At 39.4% G+C, this 23632-nt stretch overlaps 2 protein-coding genes across 5 annotated transcripts; one reads left to right on the forward strand and one right to left on the reverse strand.

Moving 5' to 3' along the window:
- The first annotated feature begins 11117 nt into the window (after positions 1-11117).
- Positions 11118-16275, forward strand: LOC117542013. The gene is made up of 14 exons (XM_034209437.1): positions 11118-11192; positions 11618-11831; positions 11927-12002; positions 12245-12504; positions 12624-12704; positions 12983-13053; positions 13403-13500; positions 13781-13978; positions 14225-14311; positions 14488-14747; positions 14980-15105; positions 15254-15394; positions 15593-15716; positions 15922-16275. The coding sequence occupies exons 1-14, from the start codon at positions 11185-11187 to the stop codon at positions 16137-16139; spliced, it is 1962 nt and encodes a 653-aa protein (XP_034065328.1). The 5' UTR covers positions 11118-11184; the 3' UTR covers positions 16140-16275.
- A 524-nt stretch (positions 16276-16799) lies between these two features.
- On the reverse strand, positions 16800-20853 carry LOC117542014. 4 transcript variants are annotated; one of them, XM_034209438.1, is made up of 7 exons: positions 20736-20849; positions 19633-20306; positions 19482-19527; positions 18915-19006; positions 18198-18308; positions 17590-17863; positions 16800-17278 (listed from the first exon to the last, which is right to left on the reverse strand). In XM_034209438.1, exons 1-7 carry the CDS (start codon positions 20751-20753, stop codon positions 17063-17065), a joined length of 1431 nt encoding a protein of 476 aa, XP_034065329.1. In that variant the 5' UTR covers positions 20754-20849; the 3' UTR covers positions 16800-17062. The 4 variants fall into 4 exon arrangements, with proteins under 4 accessions (XP_034065329.1, XP_034065331.1, XP_034065330.1 ...); XM_034209440.1 differs by having other exon boundaries at positions 19633-19896; positions 20736-20782; XM_034209439.1 differs by lacking the exon at positions 18198-18308 and having other exon boundaries at positions 20736-20850.
- Positions 20854-23632: the final 2779 nt, after the last annotated feature.

Consider the following 23632-nt stretch of genomic DNA (forward strand, 5'->3'; position numbering starts at 1 on the left):
ACACTGTTGAGATGTCCAATCTGCCTGTTTTACACACTTTGACCAAATGAAGCCCATAATGAAGCCTCATGAGATGAACCCTTTTGCGAACCAATTGGCTGGAAAGCTTCAAAGCTTCATAAGGCTTCATCTCGCCATCACTATCCATCACGACTCCTTAACACCGCATTGCGTGGTGGAGTCACGAACTTTGCTACATTTACGTGTCTGCACCACGCAAACAACCCCAATGTAAAGTGAATGAGGCTCCTTTGTCGTGGTGCACACACCCGTGGCGCCTCCAGAAATGTATCATAGGGGTGGCCAAATGGGGCCACTGAAAATCTTGGGGTGGCCCACCAAAACCAAGAATTTAATTGTTGTAAAAGTATAGACTAGATGAAAACAATGGCAAATAGAATCACCTACTGATATACTTTGGTTTCTTATTTTACATTTTCTGATACTATTCATCTGAAGTGAATATAATACGGATAGTTAACATTTAACTTCAAACAACATTTAAAAGAACCTTGTTTTGTGTTATGTACATGTGTTGGTGATTTATTGTTTTGTTTTTTATATATGCTAGTTGTTCTTTCCTTTTTAAAAAGACAAATACAGCTTAATTTAAATAAGTTCCTTTATTGTAAGGCACAAAATGTTCAGCATTCTCAACACATACAATACACAACAGCAACACAACATGTTCTTCAGTTATCTTATGTCTCTAGGTTATAAATTGTTTTAGACTGAACAAAGCTGTTTGTGTCACACTGGGACCAAAGATGATTGATATGACTTTATTAAATCAAGTTTTAAAACATGACTATTTTATTTCAACAGGACCCATAAAATGGTAAATACATCCTGTGATTGAACACAAAAACACCATCTATTATTGACCTTTATAGCAAATTCAAAACATTATAAATTATACCAAACACCACCTTTTAGTATTAGACAGAAAATAGGTGACGAGACATATTTCTATTTTTTTTAATTAGGCCACTGTGGTGAGAGTAATACATATAGCTTGTATTCCATTTGTTTTGTATATGTATACTTTATACTTTATAAACAAACTGGTTACCCTTTTTTCAAATTAGCATACAGAACATTATGAAAACAAACTTGACTAATGGTCGGCTCATAACCTCAGAACACAGAAGAGGAAAAACTGCATAGATTCTCGTTTCATTTTGAAGGAGCTGCAGACCTAAAGTGTGTAGAAGACTTAAATGATTACAAAGGTCACAATCACATTAATAAAACTGTACTTAGGTTTTAGTTTCACTTTTACAAAACAGAGTTCCACGTATACTTTCTAGCATGTATGGCCATCTCCTCACTAGCTATGCTGCTGCTCCCCTGCCAGCTCTGTCTCTCCTTTACTCATCTTGTTCTTAAAATAAGAAGAGATGTCTGTTGACTTTCTCTTAATTTTCTGCAAATTGACATTACACACAGCAGTGATTAATAGTAGCCTACGCATTACACCAGCCCAGCATACCGACATCAGCTAACGTTAGCTTAGCAAGCTAAACTAATGCTAACTAGGATAGCCGCCAAAGTGTGTTTACAGACGAATTATACCTGAAGTGAAGCCAGCCTTTACTGAGCCCCGAGCCTTTTTTCCAGGTCTTCAAGCGTTTTTCTCGTTTTAATGCCATTGAACACACATTTTGATCAGAATAACAGCTAAAGGTAAGCATATCTCCGTTTTTTGCTACCTAAAGCTAACACACTAAAGCCTAAAGTGTTGTGGGGCTTAACAGGCAACGAACGTATACGATTTACCTTCTAGAAGTCTGGTGAATTTTTGTCAAGTCAGATCCTCAGTCAGTAGAAAGAAACGTTTTGCTGCAACCTGCTGCTGTCTGTGCGAATCTCAGAGTGGTGCGCGCGAGTATCAGAGTGGTGCGCCGAGTATCAGAGTGTTACCATGGTAGCAGAGGGAGAGGGAGGGGCTGCAGTATGAGCGTTGAAAGCTCAAATCAAGCGACTCGCTGGCTGTGTATTTGTTGTTAAATATCAGATAAACTACTACGCATACGTGACTGACGAGGCGGTGTGTGTGTGGTGGGGGGGGGCCATGGCCCCCCCTGCCCCCCCCCTGCTGGCGCCACACGCCTCAAACATTAAAACAAAGCCAGCGTTACGTGTTTATGTACTTCCTCTAAGAAGAAAGGACAGCAACAGAAGATCTCTGTGGCTTCAGGCTTGATCGCCGTTCAAATGACAGCGTTGGTTTCCCCAAAAGTGGGCGGGGCTGTAAAGTGACGTAGATTTTACTCATCTATTATTCAAATCCATTCTATAAATTCTGTAAATTACATGCCAGTGTTTTATCTTTGTATTACTTATATTGTTGTACTTTATTTGCTATGAGTTATATCTGAAGCAAATTATGTTTCTGAAGATGTGTAGTCAATTCCACCCTTCAATGTAGCATACATGTGAACTCTCATTACAGGAACAATACCGGAAACAGACGTAGGAAAGATCCTCAGCTCGCTGATTGGATGTTTTAGCCGCAATGCACGTTTTTAAAGATATTACTGATTTTCTTTGAATATAAGAATGTAAATACTGAGTTGAGAGAATAGTCAGGGGATTTGGGTGATGATCTATGGAATCACAATTTCAATAGCTTACCATTAAATGACGGATACACCTTTCTGTCTGTGATGTTTTACAAATCAGATATTAATGTGTAGAAGTAAAACATGAGAAATAGTATAGCAATATCCTGTACAATTATGTAAAAACATGAATAAAACTAAATATCTTCAGATGTTATACATACATAAGTGTCCTACACTAATAATACAAAGTTATTATTAGCATGCTGTGTGCATCGCCTAGTGGTTAAAGCACGTTATTGAATTATTTTTGTTGAATAATGTTATTTTTGTTGAATAATGTTATTTGATGAAACAAATATTAAGAGTACATACTTTCATACGGGGAAAGTAGAAGGTCAATGATAGAAATATAGAATATAAAAAATCAAGAAGATACTGTAAGTGATCTCTACAATAAAACAGTTTAGTGCTGGATGTACAAAGATATTAATATGAGGATGTGCAAAACAGACAAACTAATTAACCTTTATTAACACATTAAAGAATACTTTAGGTTAAGGTCTTCTTTCAAATAAGAAAAAAAGCTTTGGGGATATCTATCTACAAATAAATATTAAGCCTGACAAAGTACTTAACGTCTAATATATTGCTTTCCTGCAATGTTATATATATAGAAATTTGTATTCATTGGTATAAACCCCTTGAGATGCACCATCTCGTTTTCAAGGGGGTCCCAACAATAGCAACAACTTACAGACATACATAAACAAAAAGACAAATTGCAAAACATGACACACAAGACAAACCACATACAGTCTGTTAAGTAAAATTCAAGCAATGCACACAATCATTACAATTTGAGACAGTCAAGCAAATCAGTTTCATCAATATCAGTTAATAACAAGTACAGACCAGTTGAAAGTGAGATGATAATGCATGTTTAAATAAACCCAATGATGCAAGAGATCTAATAACAGCAGGTAGTGTTGTCACGATACCAACATTTTGGTTTCGATACCGATACCAAGTCAAGAATTGCGATTCCGATTATTTTTCGATACTTTTCTTAAAAAAAGGGAAACAGTCTTAAATGTAATTATTGTGCTTTATTTCACACCAGAACCATAACACAAACTTTTAAACAATGAGAACAATAAACAAAATAAATGACAATAATTCGTATTAAATAAAATTAAGCATCTCAAACAAGCATAATTAAATAACTAATTAATTATTAATTTAAAGGGGACCTCACCAAGTGTCTTAACCCTAACCCAACCCTCTCTCTTTTCCTCCATACCCAAATCTCTAAAAACGGGGCTGCAACGGATCTGATACAGACTGATCCAGATTTGAACACTTCTATGAACGAGGGGACCGTGCGGCAGAGTTTCAGTTAGATTTTTCTTCGCCCGGTCAACATGTCCGTTAAAGTTTAAATCTTCCAGACAAAATTAGAAAACTGCCGGTCAAAGGTCTTCTTTGTTTATTTATTGAGCTTTAAAACAAATGAATAATGACTCTTATAATCATATAAGAATAAAACACGGAGGACGGAGATCTCTTTTCCTCCACCTCTTCTGACAGCTCAGCAGCTGATCTCAAAGCACTCTCCTCTCCTGCATGGGGGCGTGGTCAGCTGCAGCTCACAGAATCAGCCTAAACAAGTTCATTCTTTCAACTACCAGTATTACTGGAGAAAGACAGTTCCTAAGCTCTATGTTATCGTGAGTTTAGAACTTGCCTCTGAATGAACTCCAGAATTGTTGAGGCCTCCTCTTGGTACTGGATATTGAGTACAAAGAAGAACCCAAAGAAGACCGTGAATGCATCCACAAAGTTGGCCTCGTTCGGCAGAGTGCAGATGACTCTACCTTCAAGCGACACCATCCATTTCGAAGCTCCCAAAATGGAATTTCCTGAAATATATTGAAAATGTTGTCACATTTCCTGAACATTAAAGAGGCTGAGCCCTCCTGAAAATAAAAGGGGTCAAGAGAAGTGGACAAAATGGAAAAGGCAAAAAAAGTTTGCTTCAAAACTGAACAATTTAAAATGTGGAATTAAAATACATGTTCAGCTTTACACCTCAAAAGTAAAGTGGCAATCTAAATCCTTACCTAACATGATGAGCCTTGGTGTGCCTGGTAGGGTCAATTGAGCCTCAATTTCATCCTTCCTTCGTCACACACACACACACACACACACACACACACACACACACACACACACACACACACACACACACACACACACACACACACACACACACACACACACACACACACACACACACACACACACACACACACACACACACACACACACACACACACACACACACACACACACCACACACACACACACACACACACACACACACACACACACACACACACACACACACACACACACACACACACACACACACACACACACACACACACACACAAATATTAATGTACAATGCAATGTATTATTTGAAAGGCATCAATTATTACATTTTCATTTCAAGGTCACATATATGTATAACTCCACTTACATCAGCCAAAAGGAAAAGAGCCTCTTCCTTTTCTTTGAAGTGTGCCATCATGATAAGAATGGCACAGAGATCTTGGTTTGAGGAGTCCTCCTCGATTTGGGAGAGGAGATTTTGTATCTCTCTTCTCCATTTGGTCCGCTGATTGTTGAAAAAGTTTATAATTCGTTTTCCTTTTGTTTGTAGTGCACCACTCAGTCTCTCGTGCAGATGGATCCCAGTGAGTTTACTGAAGTGGGAACACAGCAATCTTTTCGTGAATAGGAAGGGCCACTTTTCCTCCAGCACTGCAACAGCTGGTGGTGGATTTTCATTGATATGATGTCGAGAATGTATGTGTCTTCTATGTTGTCACCAACACAGCCTCTCTGTGCTCCCCTGGGCCCCTCTTCATTAAAAATGCCCACCATGAGTTGTCTCTTCTCCTCCAGAGACTGAAGAGTTTCCCCCTCTGGAAACTCCTGGGGTTGCCAATTGACACAGCCGTAGCTGTCAATTTTCACTGAGGAGTGTGATTCCTGGTTGTCCTGATCATCCATTGCCTTCCTTTTTGTTTTACGCAAGCGAGCCATTGTGTTATTCCTGTTGACATGCTCCCCCCTGGTCTTTATTTGGGTGAGCAGGGTGAAGTAGCCGCAGCCCATATAGTCACCCTCCTCTGTACGATCTGCGAAGCTCTTGGGGTACTTCCTTATTATAGCCTTGGCTACTTCTGCACATTGGCTGCGCGTGGGGTTTGTGCAGTTCTCTTGAATAGAATTCACCACCACTTGCACAAGGTGTCGCCTGTCTGTGCCTTCAGGCCTCTCTTCTTTGGATACCGCCAGCCTCAGTTTGGCGTTCAGTTTCTCCCAGGGAAGACAAAAGTTTTCAGCCCATGCGTTTGGGTGAAGGAGGGCGAGATCAACAGAGGTTAGGGTCAAGGTTATGGCTTGGCTGTCGGTGGCTGTAGGCTGGGGTTGGGTGAGGGCAGTACTTGTAGAGGGCAGAGGTGTCGGCAGTTCTTGCTGAGGGCATTGCTCGTCTTCTAAAAGGTAGAGACAGTTATTGTGATAAATACACATGATAAAGCTATGACAAATAACCATTGATGAAATTTGATCATGCAGCAAGACACATTTCACTTAAATGTCTTACCTTTCCTTCGAAGTGCAAGCAGCATCTTCCTGCACTGAATTGGAGTTAAAATATGTTTGACGTCCAGCTCCTTCACAAGTGGAAGGTCTTCAACATCTTCCACGCCAACTACGAGCAATAATTCCTCAACTAAAAGGCGAAATGTTTCATTTTCCAATCCTGGAAGAGCACCTCTAACTGCCTCTTGTATGGCTGCCATGTTTGACCTATATACACACAGAATGATGGAGTGCAATAAGGTTAAGGCCAAACAGTCTGTACTCTGGTAGAGGGTAGTAGTCTGACAGACTATCTGCACTGACAAACATACTTGGAACCCATTTGGAGGCAATGAACACCAAGATCCACAAGAAGCACTGACTGATAATCCTCTAAAACAAAAAATAACTTTGACTGATTTAGGAGCATTAATTTGATCCTGCCAAACACATACCCGTTATCATTTTGGTCAGCAACAACAAATAAACCTTTTTTGTACTGTGTGCCTTTGTACACAACAGCAGCTGTTTCAGAGGTGTTATCTTTGTTAAAACCATGGAGTCTCACCGCTTCCTGAATACCACTATTGTACAAGTGTTCGTCAAATTCATTTGCCATGCTGGCAACTTGTAAAGATGGTGGAAACAGGTTGCCTGCACATAAATAGGCTTGCAACAATTGATGCCTCTCTGCTAATGTACTGCAAAGGTTTTTGAAGTTTTGCAACTTTCTCGCACACTGTTTAAAATACGAGTGCTTGCTTTCAAAGCGCATTGTCCATAAGCGGATGAGAGGACCAAACTGTTGGATAAGTTCTGGGTAGTGTATCAAGTAATGATGCTTGGGTTTCAGTGGAATTGCAGGGAATGTGATGTTTCTTAGGTGTATATACTCTTCAATCAGAATCTGCAGGTATGAAATCTGGTCTAGATGGATTTTTGGTGCACAAACTAACTCAACAATTTCCCTGAGTTTCAAACACAATTGCCAAACTTGATCGTCGACAGGATCTTTAATTCGATCGCCAACAAAAAGTGGGAGAAGCCATAAAAAGCACCAGTTCTGTGCTGCATGTCCCCCAAGCTTTTCAGAATTATGTTTCATTTCACAAGGCTTGTTGTTCACATCACTTCCTAAATACTTGAACTGTGAAATGGTACGGTTTAGCTGATCATATGAGAAATGCTTTTTCACAGTCACAAAATGTTTTATGAAAAGCGCAAGATCAAATGAAACAATACCTTCAAATAGATCATGCCCCAAACAAGGTGGAAGCCCTGGTTGGCAAACATGAAAGTGTCTTAGACTATTAAAGACTGAATCAAACTTGATCCCACAACACATGTTGTTACTCGTTGTTGCTTCTTCAACATTTATTTTGTAGCTGTCAACTGTCCTTTTTGGGCCAGGCTTATGTGGTGCGCTGTGAAAGGTCTTTCTGTCAATTAGGCAGTATCGGCAGAAGTGTGTACTTGTGCTGAAATTTTCACAGAAATCTCCAATGCAATGTGACCCAAGGTTGTCACTAGATATTGCAAGTAAAGAGCCCTTTAATGTTTTGCCATCATCTGTTTGAAAGCCTGCATCCTCAATGTCCTTAAGATCTCTGATAAGAGAGGAAAACAATTTCTCATGACCAAAAAACGTAACATCCTGTTCCCGGCAGAGCATCACCAACTGCATAGGATCAATAGATGATCTATTATGTGGCAACATCTCAGAAAGTGTCATGTATACTGCAAGTATTTTATGTTTTTTCCTGCCTGAGCCCAGGGGATTTGCAACTTCAAATGCATCTTGAAACAAAATGATTGAGAGTGACGAGGGAGACTCTAGTAAAAGGGCATTATTTTTTAAGTTTGTCCCATCAGTCACATCCTCTATAACATTCTCTACAGGACTATGCATCTTTGTATGCACATATTGCTCTTTCACTGCTGACTGGCTGAGAAGAGATTTTAATGTCTCTTTGATAGGAATGTACTGACAGAAACATTCCCTGCCTGCACCATCTGAACCCAGGAAGATTTGTTTAGGATCAACATAGTTAAACATTTTTTTAAAGAATGTCTTTCGTGTATGATCTGACCTCAACACTCCCTTATTACACAACTTCATTGGGTCATCTTGCGATACCTCATCAATGATGTGCTGAATCTCATTTTCTGGCAAATTAAGTTGAGACAACTTTTCTCGCACTTTTAAAAGCACATGTGTCATTCCACAGTTGTGGACCTCCTGGAACTCTTCTATGATTAACTGAATAGTGGATGCTGGTAGAAGCATTTTAGTCTGCATCCTCAAATAAAAAAGAGCCACATTTGTCAGAAATGCCTCTTGGTCAACAGAATCCTCCGAGGCATCATTTTCATCAACTTCATTTATCAAGCTCTCATTTTGGTCAATATCTGGGGAAACATGTCTCTCTTCATTTTCAAGATGTGAAGATGAGTGTCTGTGTTTTCTGCTCAAATGTGAGGAAAATGTTGACCTGACACGAAAATATTTAGAGCAGTCTTTATAAGGACACACTATCTTTTTTCCATCTCTGATATGCCATGTTAGATGTGTGCATAAACTAGAAAAATCAGGTGATTGAAATGTACATGCATCGACCTGACATGTCAAATGAATGCCTTCGATGTGTACCTGCTTGTTTTTTTTGTGATGTCTGTACATATGTGATTTAAAAGAAGAAAACTTCTTAAATGTGCAAGGGCATTCAGATACCCCACAAGCAAATGAAAAATGTGATTCATTTCTATGAAGATTTACATGTCCAGTAAATGCATGTGCTGACTTACTGGAGAAATCGCATTTTTTGCAACTAAATAACATTTTGGATCTTCCAGAAAATGTGGACATTCAGAACCACTCTATGCAGTCTTCCAGGGAAACAACACACTTCGGGTTCATTAACCCACTTTTGTAAAATAATGCAATAACGAATCAGAAAACACTTGACAGACTTATTTTGCAGCTGCTTCGTTTCACTTCAAAACAACACATACAACCGCTTGCTCACTCTTTATCTCAAAATAAAATACGGACTTTTGAGGGGAAAAAACGGCAATAATAACGTGAATAGATCTAAATAATCCGTTAAAGGACACAGCGGTTCTCTCCTCTTGCTCCTGATATGACACCCCAAAGTATTGTACAGTAATAACAAAAGTTACTGTAACATTGCAGCACTATTTACAGTATTGCTGTAATGTTGTTGTACATTTTACAGTAACATTACAGTATTGCTGTAATAGTATAGTATGGTTTTGCTACATTTCCCGCCTAAGGATCATATTCCCACAATACAGCAGCACTACATAGTGCTGCATTAATAATAACGAATCAGAAAACACTTGACAGACTTATTTTGCAACTGCTTCGTTTCACTTCAAAACAACACATACAACAGCTCGCTCACTCTCGCTCGCTCTACCATGCACGCGCCACGCCCCCCCCCCTCTCTCTCTCAAAGGGATAGCGATCTGATTCTGCATTACCCTAATATCACAACAATTCCGAGGTCTGAGCCTTCATCTGCAGCTAAACGATCATTCACTCCCGCTGCGTGCAGTAACATTATCCCCCGCTGAACAGACACAGTTTTCAAAAATAATTAACAATATAGGCTACCGGAAACCAACGTTACGTTACTAATTGCTAATTGCTGCAATACTGTAATATTACTGTACATTGTACAGTAATATTACAGTATTGCAGTAATATTACAGTATGGTTTTAAAATGCTGTATACATTTCCCGCCTAAGGATAATATTCCCACAATGCACCACAATGCAGCATAATGTACAGTATTACACTGTATTACAAATTCAAAGTAAATTACTGTGGGTAATACAGTAATTTACTGCCTAGATTACAATTTTTTTTTACAGTGTAGGCTTGCCCTCACTGTCAGAGATATAGCTCAAATACTTCCAAATTTCGCTTCTGGCGTCTTTTTTGTCAACAAGCCGAGGCGCAGCGGCTGCTGCACTCCCACTTGTATGGGCTCAGAACAGTCTCATAATACACACATGCACACAGAAGGATTCACACTTGTATTTCATGATCCGCAAAAGGATTCAAACTTGTATTTCCGGATCCACACTTGTGTTTTTCAATGCATACACAAATGTGTTCCGTTTCATATACATGTAAATAAAATCCAAACACAGAAAAAAGTTTTACATGAGTATTTTTGATCCACACATATTAGTTTTCCGTTTAAAACCGCTGCACCTTCAAACACAAACAGCTTTCTGTGCACGGATCGCTGTGCATTCGTGTGTGGGTTTTTTGAGACTCCCCTGACGCTCACCCGATTCGTACTTGTAATTTCTCTCATCTATAGCCAATCAGATGTCTCCTCCAGTCTAAGCCAATCACATGAGCGCGCCCCCACGTGGGTAGGATTTCTTGCGTTCGTGACGTAGCACTTCATTTACGCATTTTGCGCAGTCCGGACTCCGGAGCTGATAGGTCAGAGGTCATCTTTAAAATGGCGTCTGGTGGTCGCGCGCCTCCCGCTCCAAGTGTAAATTATGAAATACTCCTAAATTATGAAGGATTGGTTTTGCTTAGTTGTTAGTTGTTTAATTCGAGAATTATATAGAACTGTTTTGGTTAGCTGTGTTGTAGTAGCTGAGCTCCATAAGCTAACATTAACTAGCGTTGTCTGTCTAACGGTCTAACGATCCCCCATTCTTATTATGTGCTTCTGCTACCAAGTAAAATGTTGCAGTGAAGTGAATGTGAGAGAAAATTAATTGACTGTTCGACAGGGTGTAACGCCTCGGGTCGAGGTAGCAGCACGGGCTTTAGTTCAATTAATAGCCAGGGAGTTGTCTGCGACTCCAACTCCACCAGAAGTGAGCATATCAGAGAGTGCACCGGTCAGCGTAGCAGTCAGGGCGGTAGACAGCGTCCAATCCCACAATGATGTCAGGGTGAGGCAGGCGATGAGAAGGTGATTTAATAGACTTTGTTTTACATTTGACAGTTCAAGATCAAACTGTGGCTTAATCCCGTAGATGTGTAAACATCTGATATTTGATCTCACCCCTCGCATTACTCTAATGTAATGTTGAGTTAATGTTTTAAAACATTTGTCCATAGTATGTATCCTCCATTACTGCTTTTAAAACCTTTAACAACCCCTTGCCTTGAAACGTCCCAAACACAATATATTAATGTTTTCAAAACAAATATTTTGGTAAGATAAAGCTAAGTGTCAAGATTGTTTTTGTATCGACAGAATATTAACTATGATTTCGCTTTTTATTCATACAATTTGTTCAACCTATGTTAACAAAACCATCAACGCAAGCCAATGATTTGCAAATGATATAACAATGTCTAGTCTCACAGATCCTTTTGTCATTCCCACATCAGGCAATTCCCAAGTATGTTCAGTACTGATCAGCCAAGAGGCAAAAGACGATTTCCCACCCCGGCTCCTTGCATCGTCAAACGGACGGACTTTCACATATATGTCCTTTCGGGACCCAGTCAGTTTACACCTAAGGGCTCGGAAGAGCTACCACTTGCCTATGCTGGCCTTGGAAAGAGGATGCTAAATCTACCGGACAACTTATTGCACAGTGAGGTAATCATATAAACAGACAGTATTAAAGATTTCTCAATGATTTAAAATGTGAATCACTTGCTGAATATTGTATGTTATTTCACTTTGTTTTAAAGACTATGGCTTCGGTTGAGGAAGAATTTCCAAAACTGAAAACATTAAAAGGAGGCTGGATGTTTTTCAAGTCAGCAGGTAATATTGTTCTCATCTCCATTGGTGAAAATGCTGTGTTGTGTTTTTCACACTCAGAAGCCCCACATATGTGTTTTCTGTTGCCCTACTTTGAATTACCATTCATATCACTTCTTCAAGTTGTATAAAACAGTACTAAAGTTTGCCTGACAAAGTGTAACGTATATCCCTAATATTAATGTATGTACTGTCAGGTGGTTTTAAAGCACACTTGTGTTGTTCCTATTTTGATTTTAAAATAGGTGGTAGTGGACGTCGAAAGCTGTCCATAATTCCTACTGACTCCGAGGGGTACTCCACAAGGCTCCTCAAAACAGCGTCCAACAACGGAAAAAACATTGTGTTTGTAATTCCACTACAGGAGCAACTTTCTACCGAACCACTACCCTATGACTCGGCAGAGTTTGCAAAGATGCCACAGTCAACCTGCATAACATGTGGCAGTCAAATGCCTTTGCAGCTGTTGCCTTTACATGTGGAGGAATGTAATGACATATTGACTGTAAGCTGTTATTAAAACGTTTCTCTCATTTCTCAAATAAATATGTAATGTTTTAGTTTGCTCAAATGACTGTTTCAAAGTCTACAGAACCAATTCTCTGTACCTTTTTTGTTTTTTAGGAGAGTGAATCTGGGACTTCTCTTGATGAAGTGATTGAGCAGCCAAATCCACCTAACACAGGGATGGGAGAATTGTCAGAGGTAGTTGATGCTGATCCTGTTAAAGTTACTTTGCAATTTAGTATAAAAGCCTTATTGTTTTCAGTAAATAATGACAGCATGATTGCAGGTGTGTATATAGGTAGGGTATAACACATTTCACCAAACAGACTTTTTGCACACTGTCTATGTACTCATTTTTTTATCATAGAATTATGTTTCCTGTATCACTTATCTGAGAGAGAATTATTAAACATAAAACCTCTTATAATAATGTGATATGTTTTAAAGGTATTGACATTTGTTTATGTTTTTTACAGGTTTGCCCTATATGTCTTGAATCTTACCCAATTGATGTCCTCTCATTTCATGTAAGCACATGTGGTGAAGGGTAAGACGTTTTGACTTGTTCAAGCAAAAGATGGAAGATAGACATGTTTTGAGAGAGGTGAACAACATATACAAAGTGTCAAACCTAATAACGATATCGTTTGGTGAATGTGCTTGTTCCTTTTTTGTGTTTTAAAATGCTGTAATGTTACAGCTATAGCAGCTGCATCAGAGCATGTGATGCATTTTTAGGAAATGTAGAAATCTTAACAGAGCCGAAATACTTATTAGGGATCTGATTTAAATTACTTTGTTTGATATGCAAGAAGAAATATGTAAAAAAAGAAGGGCGCTCACTAGTCTCTATTTTCCATTCCTGTGAGTATGTTTTTTGTTTTGTCTTTTCCAAGAATGGACCCTGCTCATCATAGCGATGCAGCCAGTATGACAAGGACAGAGGAAATGCCAGGACCTTCAGTTCAACGATTGCCAGCAACAGTTTCAGCAGGTTATTTATTCAGAACAATTACTGCTGTGGTGTAGTTTGAAACAGTGACTACTCACAAACACTTAAATAGCAATGATCACCAAAATGAATGTTGTTACATGTTTGATCCAGTAATATGGAAAGGATAATTGATTTCAAGTTACTACCTTTTAATATATTGCTTTAAAATACAGGGCTTACTAAATGAGACAATAAATGAAGTACTATTTTACAATTGAAGCTGACATATTATGAAGTTTATTGTACCAACCACTTTTTTTCCCTTCAAATTACATTTCAGCCTGGGCCAATGAAGTGGACCCCCGGAAGGCATGTCAGTTGTTCAGAGAGGAACTGCTGGAACGTAACTATGAATGTCCACGCCTCTTTCTGTCAATCGACTTGTTTGACGCAGAAGAAGAAACAGACAGTTCATTGATTTCATTCTTTAAAATGAACAATGTTAACTGGGCAGCTCCATTGAAGTGCAGGCTGAGAGGTATTAATAAATAGTGTAACTTCTCATGTTTCATTATAGGTTGTCATCTGGGTCGAATTTTGCCTTTTTGTTTGTTTTTACTTGCATGTTGAGGATTAAGTTCATGTCCCTTAGACCAGGGAAGAAAGAACTAGTTACATTTATTGTATTGAAAGCTTGAAGGATGATTCATGTTGTCTCTTGGTAAGTGTATGTTGAATATCATCTTGTTGGTTGTACTTTTCTAAATGAGGTCGTCTTTTCAAGGGGATGCAGCAGTCGGCCAAGGTGTCAACCGACACGTTTTGTCAATGGCCATGCAGAAACTGAAGACCGGCTTCAGTATAAATTTAGGTGGGATGTCCCCATTTGTCTTTCAATTGAAATAACCACTTGCAGCTAAATCTTAATAAACCAACAAAGATTACAACATGCATATTCACAGTTGAACCAACACTCAATATAGCTTGACCTAAAAATTACGTTATAGCAATACATGGTGTCTAAACTATTTCTCCTTTTCTCTTAAGGCTGTGCAGCTCTTACAAGCCTTTTTGAAGGCGAAATGGAACATCGGGTTCCCTCCGCAGCTGCTGTGCTTCGGGAAAGCAACCTGTTTGAGATGGCAGGTCGGATGATAGGCCATTCCTTCCTGCATGGTGGTTTTGGTTTCTCAGGACTAAGTGTGCCTGTAGTGACTCTGTTGACTGGTGGGAGCACGGATACTGCAGCATCAGCGCTTACCCTGCTGGACTGTCCTGATCTTGACCACCGTGAAACAATTGGTTTTGTGAGTGTCCTAGTTAAAAAGTGACATGTCATACACCACTGCACCACAATGCTAACATACACTTGTCATCTTGTGCATTATGAAAAAGATTCCATTCATGCGTCAAGGCTGGGCTGTTTAGCTAGAAATTATTTCCAATGCTTTTTTGTGTCCCATTTTGATTTTTCCAGATTTAGGCTTTTTGTCCACTTTTGCATGCATTTAAAAGATGTCCTCTTTTCTCCTGTTTTAGCTCAAGAATACACAACTTACTGCTCAAGAAACCACCAGTGTGACTGATCTTTGCCTGTCCTGGGACCTCCCTGTTCCAACCTCCACCAATCATGACTGGCTGTTCCAGGAACTTCTTTCCCATGCAGTAATCATTTTATATTGTACCATTTTTATTTAAACAATACAATACAATGTTTAGGTAATTAGTAGGTTTGCTTTGTAAGTCCTCCTGTATCTGCTACTGTGGTGTTTTTCCATTAGTGCCTCAGTTTGATTGTTCCTTTTACTTGTAGGTACTTCACCGTGTTAGGCAGCCTATCAAGCAGATTCGCAAAGGCCTTAAAGAAACGGGAATCTGGCCGCTTGTTTCAAATAGGCCAGATGTCCACCCCATATTATTTCCAAGAGAGAAAAATGATGAGCTGAACTCACAGGTAAGTACCATTTTCTTTATTGGATTTATGTTATTCATGGGATTTGTTTGCAAACACTATCATGCAATTTCATTTGTGGGGCTCTTAAACTGGTGTGTAGATCTTAAATCAATGCTTTACAATGTTAAGATAATTCTGTAGCATATAACATGAGCTTCAATCTTAGCAAAGAACACGTTTGTATTTGATCCCCTATAGACTGTGATCCAGAACATCCACTGGCCACAGCCCAAAAGTGACAGCGATGAGGACGAGGACGACGCCGTTCCATTGGAGAAAGTCGGTCTCGTCACTGGATTTTTGAGGCAATTCATAGAGGAAGGTAACACTAATTAATGACTGCTAAAGCTGTAGTGCAGCTGAAGAGATGGCAGTTCTGATGAAAAATAATATACACACATCGGTGTACAAATACAAATCTATGCATGGGTTAACCGTTGATATTCCTGCAAGTTTTACTGCTCAAATTTAAGTTTTGATATAATGCAATTTGAGGTATCGCATACATAACAAATTCTCTCCCATAGCATCTCCGAAGGTGCTGCGTGACCTCTTGAAGTTCTGGGTCGGGTGGGAGCTGCTCACAACAAACCTTGAAGTTGAGGTTGTTACTTCAAAATACCCAGTGGCTCTCACCTGCTTCCTAAAATTGAAGCTCCCAAGCCACTACCAAACTTATGAGAAGTTCCACCAGGACTTGATGATGGCCCTCAGTTCCATCAGTTCAGGCTTTGGGCTTGTGTAGCTACACACTGACTCTCAGTTTGTTTTGTATTTTTCTGGAGAAGGGTTTGCCTCTCTATTCAATACACTGTGTGAGATACAGGGTTACAGTTGGTACACCTACCGTGTTTTATAAATAAAGGACATTTGGAAAAAGACTGTTTGTCCATTATCATTGTTACACTTTAACGGAGCGTCCACACAGCAGCGTGTGTTGACGCTTGGAGTTGGGCGTGTCTGAAGCTTGGGGATTTTTTGCGACCAACAACCAATCACATGAATCTCCCGCCCCCGACATACAAAGCAATAGCAATGTTAAAACGAAGTAAACTGGATATAAAATAATGAATTTTCCCTCCATTTTTTTGAATATGAGGAAATGACCTGCGTAGTCTCTCCCAGCATACACACGGTTTGATTGGCTAGCGCTTGTAATGGCAGATTTGCATAAATGGGATTTCATTGGCTGACGCTTCTGCCGAGTCGCCAAAAGTTCAACATTGCTCAACTTTTTACGCCAGCAACGCTCCACGTCGCTTTCCAAAATGCAGTTCGGCTAAAAGTGACGTCACCCCATTCAAAGTGAATGGGCAGAAGCGTTGGAAGCTTCAACGCACACCGCTGTGTGGACGGGCCGTAACAATGCCCAATCCCTTGAACAGTAAAGCATACACTCCGAATAGTTATTTTACAATGTTTTTATTTTGTACAGAGTGTAAAATGAATGTAATTCTGTTGCTCTGAAACGGTTTTTGATCCTGACTGAAAATGCATCTCTAAAAACACTTCCATTAATTTATAAGTCAAAAGAAAAATGTCTAATCATGCAATTGAGATTAACTTAATCAAGCATAAGCTATGTAAATATAAAATGATTAACTTTCCATCATTGCCAAATAACTGAAATCATGACACAAATCATACTATAGTTGTTAAATGTAACAACTATCGGTGCTCAATTAAATTCTCAATGTATTGGACAGTATTGAGATATATGTCCACTCCGAAACATTCAGATTCTTCCAATGGATCAATGTTGTCTTGCAGTTGCATAATTTCAAGGTCTGAGAGAGGGAAGTTCAGCGTAGGGACATTGACCCCGGTATGATGCTCATTTGTGTATCCACTCTCTTCCCATTGAATCTCTGGTATGAGTGAACCCTAAAAAAGACAAAGTGAGTGTACAAATATTAAAGCAAGCACTGTGCCATTACTGCTTCTTATTACAAAATATGTGATCAGGCGAAATAAAGAGGGTATGCAATTGTTCTATAATAATAAAAAATGGAGTGATTGTGGAATAATGTTAAGGTAATATTATAGAAAAGTGTTCTTGCTTGCTCCCAGCAGAGGTTCTTTTAATCCAAGAACGGGAGTTAGTTTATGAATCAGATAACTTATTATACTGTTTGGGTTTTTATTGATTGATAATAAACAAGAGATAGTGATGGTTTTGAAAATTCATAATTTACCTCAGGCTCAGGATCTGCAACAGGATTCAGGTGCTGGCCCACCTGCCACAACTGATTGGGTGTCAGATTTTGCTCTGTCCTGATGGGATGGTTGGCCCAGGCCTCACTGAACACATCCAGGTTGGCTTGGATGCGTGGCAAGAAAACGTAGTGGCAGCAGAAGATGTGCAGGACGTTACTGATGTCAAGCAGGTGTTGTTCCTCAAGAGAGTGCAGGGTGTTGTAAAAGACACCCGTAACACTCATGAACACATCACGCCAGAGGCGTTCAATTCTGTGAGAAGAAAACACAAAAAAATGTTAAACTTAAAAGAAAATTCAAACTGTTCACTATGAACAATTTAAAGTTTCCTAGTCATTGAGTCAATGGCAATGTCTCTAACTGAAAATTGCATTTATTTAAAAAAAATCAACTGACTTGACAGGAGAGTACAAACATAACATTAAGTGAGTTTTCAAATGTTTGCGTGGCTGGTACATTTCTGTGAAAATTGTCATTTTCTTCTTTGTGAAGGAATGGTCTCAACATGTGCTTATGAAGGTTTGTTAAAGGGAATATTAAGAAGAAGAAATATGCTCATAAGCTTACAAAATTAGGTTTAAATCACCGTTGATTGTGTACGCTTTTCCCTGCAATGAAGCTGTTACTGTCAGTTCCACGAACTGAGAACATTAATTGTGCTACTCCCACATTTTCTCCACCATGATCTCCTCTCACTCTGGAAAATAAATCAAATAATTATGCATAGTTAAAATCTACGTATTTGAAGGTCCAAAAAACGAGGGGTACAATTCCATAATGATCTACATCCATAATGTGATCACAAATGGCTCTCTCTGGACATACATATTTGAGATATCTGGACAGGTCCTTAACTGTAACCCTTAAGAGTTCTCTTTCACTTTATTAAACCTCGAGTTATCTTCCACACCTGAATGAGGGATGGTTCACATCAGCTTGTGAATAGATTATATTTTCATATTTCTGTACAGTACATGAATCTCAGCTGAGGGATAGAAAAATCTGACATGTCGCTTATATATTGTCATATGTAAGGGGCTCACATAGAATTAACAATTGATATGGCTGTGTCCGACAGCACTTTTGTGACCTAGAAAAGTACCGTTTATAATGGCAATTGTTTTAACTTATATGTTCAGATTGCCTCTTTGAACTAACAGTAAAGCACGACAATATTTGCAATGAATGAGTCCCATCAAAAGTAAAGTGGTCGTCACTGATGCAGCCATTGGAGGGGAACATCTCAATTTGATGGAAAGGTCCGCAATTACACTAATGATTACATATGAAATAATGTGAATACCTCAGAGGAAACCCGTGCTCGTTCACAGCTTCATTGAAGAAACACAAGTGGGTGTCAGCCCGGTTGTTGTCTGCTATCTTCAAGTACATAATCTACACATACAAGTACACATAAAACAACATATTAGTACCTTGATGAATCAGTTTAACTTGAAGCATCTGTCAAATGACAATGTGCAGCATTAAGAGAACAACGCACAACAGAATTATTCAATGTATAACAGAATATCATGATAGCTCAGGCAAGCTTCTTGACATATATTGTGCGGTTACTAGTATAAGTGTTTTAATTATTTCACAAGTTCTTCAAAGTATTTATTTTGAAATTAAGTAAATAAGTAAATGCACATTGTTTGATCTGAATCACTTAAAATATAAGGTGACTTTAGAAGTCCATATCGTCTGTTTGGTAAGAGGCGATATGTAATTAACTATAGGTTAGATTGTGTACCTAAAGATCACCACCTGTTGGTACAGAAAATAAACTGAAGCTTAGAAAACTAAAACCATCACATGATGTTCGGCAACATTTTGCAGTTGTTGGTTCTTGACAATAGAATAGTCTTACCTTCCTTGAATAGCCATCTATTCCCCCAAAGATAACAAAGTTGTACCTGTCAATGATAGACAATGATATGATTACATACACAAGATATATACAACTAGACATTAAAAATAATAAAATGAACAGATTACATACAGACAGCATGCAGACAAACCTGATGAGCTTGTGGTTGGTGTCAATGTGCACCATGTACTTAGGGTAAGGAACTGTGTATGTTCTCCTCACCACACATCCCATCCGGGTCATCCTGGCGAGCACACCAACACTGTCCACACGATGCATGGATGCATACACCCGTTCCCATTGCACTCTGTGTCCCTTCGCAAGTAGAGCACCTCGGACTACACGGTAGCCAGCATCTGGCATTGCACTTTTTATTGTGGTGATCAATGAATCCAATTCGTCATCAGTGCAGCCACTATATGAAGCAGATATAGAAATGTCATTTTCGGTCATCCGCCTAAATAGCGTTGCTCTAGACACACCCAGGAGTCTGGCGATGCAACTCGATGGCAGTCCCAGTTCAACCAGATGTGTCAGAGCCTCTACTGACACATTCAATCGTGGACGCCCACGTCCACAACATTTTTGCAACTCAAGGGTCACAAATATCTGTTGATTATCTCTCTCTTGTTGGATAAGGCTATTCAGGTCTGCAAGTGCAGACTGTATATTATTCCCTAAATCAACAATGTCACCCAGTGCACTCAATATAACAAAAGCCTGACGGCACGCAAACTGTAGCCCTTCGAGATCAACAGGTGTCCTATCCAAGATGTATGTCAGTCGATCTTGAAGTCTCTGAAGGATTTCACGCTTTACTGATTCCTGGGGGGAAAATAATAGAAAAGATAGACAAAATATGACCAACAGTGCTCAACGTTCGACCGTTTGTTTACCAACACTGGTTAATCCTATTTAACATCATCTCTTAATGTTCAATTCCACCCCATCATTAAACACAATGGAATATATTTTTGAATAATAATTTGAGCAGCAAACTTTGGATTAATTCTGTCTAAATTGTCCCTAAAAAACAAAGCAACAGAATGAAAGAAGTTAAAGAAATGTTTGGCTAATGTTAGCTATGTAAGGTTATAATCCTAGGTAGTCTATTAGCATAATATAGCTAACTTGCCAGCAAACGCTAGCATTACATGCCACCCATATTACTTCCATGCTAACACATCACTAACATAACAATAATTCATACCTAAAACATATTTAATCATTCACGCCGAGACACATATAACTTACACTTGTGCTAGACGCCATGTTGAAGTTGACCTGTCAGCTCCGGAGTCCGGACTGCGCAAAAAGCGTAAATGAAGCGCTACGTCACGAACGCAAGAAATCCTACCCACGTGGGGGCGCGCTCATGTGATTGGCTTAGACTGGAGGAGACATCTGATTGGCTATAGATGAGAGAAATTACAAGTACGAATCGGGTGAGCGTCAGGGGAGTCTCAAAAAACCCACACACGAATGCAAAGCGATCCGTGCACAGAAAGCTGTTTGTGTTTGAAGGTGCAGCGGTTTTAAACGGAAAACTAATATGTGTGGATCAAAAATACACATGTAAAACTTTTTTCTGTGTTTGGATTTTATTTACATGTATATGAAACGGAACACATTTGTGTATGCATTGAAAAACACAAGTGTGGATCCGGAAATACAAGTTTGAATCCTTTTGCGGATCATGAAATACAAGTGTGAATCCTTCTGTGTGCATGTGTGTATTATGAGACTGTTCTGAGCCCATACACTTGCAGCCATGCTTCTCGTTTTCTCACATGCTCTGGCAGCTAGCGCGTGGCCGCGTGCACGAGAGGGGAGGGACTTAGAACGTGCTTGAGAGGGGCGGGACTGCAGGCACGGCTGCAGTGCAGGGAGTGGAAGCAGAGCGCTGAACACACACGGCTCTTATTAAAACGGCGCTTTCTCACCGGAGTACTTTTCCCCGTCATTCTTAAAGTACCGATACTAATGAAACGGAGGAATCGTACCGTTTTTAACGGCAGGGTATCGCGGTACCTTTCAAGTATCGGTACACCGTGCAACACTAACAGCAGGTAAAGTATTCCAGTCTGTTGGGGCTTTGAAAATGAACGCTCTTCTGCCAATCAATTTTTTTGCAGAGGGGACAGAGAAATACATCTGAACAGAATGTCTAACTTGATGATTTGACGAGTAGGGTACGAAATACTGCTTTAAATAAGGGGGATAGTTAAAGGTGGGGTAGGTAAGTTTGAGAAACCGGCTCAAGATACACTTTTTGTTATATTCCATGGAATGCTCTTAACATCCCGATAGCAATGAATATCTTAAGTGCTTTGACAAAAAATCCATAAAAAAGTGTCATCTGTGGAATCCGTAGTACTGTAAAAAGCACGACCAATCATTTTACCCGGCCCGGCTAAAAGGACTGGATGGCCTACCTGCCTGTCAGCTTTCCATCTGTGCACAAATTTATCTCGTGCCCTCATTGGTCATGTGCGCGTTCGTGTGTGTCGGAGGAGGGGCTCTGTAAGGAAGTGGCAGATTTTTTCCGGCTGTGTATTTTCAAATTCTAGCGCACTCGAGCTGGTTTCTCCAAAATTACCTACCCCACCTTTAAGATACATGCATTTAAATATCAGCTGAAGCCAATGCGTGTGTCTTCTTACATTTAAAAACTTTTGTGCAGTGATGTGTACGAAAAGGACAACCAAGAACAAATCTGCATAGTCTGTTGTAGGCTATGTTGAGTGGAGCAAGATCTGATTTATGTGCATCTTGGTAGACAACATCACAATAGTCCATAATCGGAAGAATAAATTGAGAAGCAATTCTCTTTCGGACACTGAGCGACCTATCGCTAAGCCACACCCCCTTTGAAAACTCGGACAAACAAAGCCGACCGTGAATGACTGTTGACAATGGCCGCGGGGGGAGTTCAAGTTAAAAAATAACATTAAAATAGAAGAAAGAGCTAATAAAAGCAACAGCAGATGAAAGTTAACAGTTAAAAGCAAGAGTAAAAAGGTAGCCATGTATTTCTTTATATCAAATATCTAATCTTGTTGCCTGTCGTGTGTAGTGGTGACTGTTGTGTAACCATTGAAATGATAATATGATGTTGAATGTTAGCAGTGGTGGTCACTACATTAAATCTATAACTATAACTGTCCTTGTTGGTCATCATTTTCACTGTTATGCACCTGGCTGACTGTAACGTTACCTTTTTTTGGGTGAGGGTCTGTGTCTTTTCGGAGCAGCACACACGAGAGCCCGGATGGGATCTGGATATTCCAGAGTTGGCTTCCCATCTCTGAAGTGCTTTGAGGTGAAAAGACAGTTAGCAAAAGTTAGCTAAAAACACCAGCTAACTAGCGAGGACGAAAAGTCAGATAGCAAACGTTGATGTTGATAACACTTGCGGAAGTTTATGAAGAGTATTATGCAGAAGATGTGATGCAGCATATTTTTGGTATATTCATTTTAATCTCACCAATATATAAGAGGTGTATTGCATCATGTTATCCCTAAATATATGTGTGGGTATATACATTCCTGTGTATTAATAGTTGAAGGAACAAAATACATTTTTCCTCTTAAATATAGAGAGGTTTTTTATAGATTCCTGAAACAATGTTCCCTTTTTCTTTAAAGTAGATTAGCGCAATAGTCTTTTTCTCTCACTTTTACCCTTTTCATCAAAAGGGTGCTTTAGGCTATTTTTGAGGGGTAAAATGCAGAATTACTTGTGAGTTCTGTTTTGAGTGAAAAGATTACCCTTTTGAGTGTTTTTCTTGGTTAACCATTAGATATAGTGGCTAAATTCGTTCTAAGTTAATTATGCGCATCCTGCAGGCCTTGAGAATTTAGTCACACAGTTAAGAGAGACAATGGTCCTTTTAGACTAAGGGTGAGCTTACTTCGGGTGAATAAAAGTTCAGAGATGATTGGGGGGGGTATGAAGACAGTTAGGCTTGTTGGTGAGCTAGGGCTGAGGATGTCATGGGATAATGACTGTTATATTCCCAACAAGTATGGCTTTCATAAAGAAACACATGACTTGGGTGATAAGATGTGTTTTGTTGTAAAATGGGCCCGTTTGGTTTTCTGCTGGTCAGCGCTGGGTCACTGTGACAAAGCATATTTTGCGTCTGCCA

This window comes from Gymnodraco acuticeps, unplaced genomic scaffold (assembly GCF_902827175.1).
Source record: "Gymnodraco acuticeps unplaced genomic scaffold, fGymAcu1.1, whole genome shotgun sequence".
Taxonomy (NCBI): Eukaryota; Metazoa; Chordata; class Actinopteri; order Perciformes; family Bathydraconidae; genus Gymnodraco; species Gymnodraco acuticeps.

Bases quoted from the DNA above. Each gene is read 5' to 3' on its own strand.
- LOC117542013 (XM_034209437.1), top strand. The intron at 11,832-11,926 runs GTAATCATATAA...TTTGTTTTAAAG, and splicing joins ACAACTTATTGCACAGTGAG to ACTATGGCTTCGGTTGAGGA. The intron at 12,505-12,623 runs GTAAGCTGTTAT...TTTGTTTTTTAG, and splicing joins AATGTAATGACATATTGACT to GAGAGTGAATCTGGGACTTC.
- LOC117542014 (XM_034209438.1), bottom strand. The intron at 19,528-19,632 runs GTTTGTCTGCAT...TATCATTGACAG, and splicing joins ACCAACCACAAGCTCATCAG to GTACAACTTTGTTATCTTTG. The intron at 17,864-18,197 runs GTGATTTAAACC...TTCTTCTCACAG, and splicing joins AAAAGCGTACACAATCAACG to AATTGAACGCCTCTGGCGTG.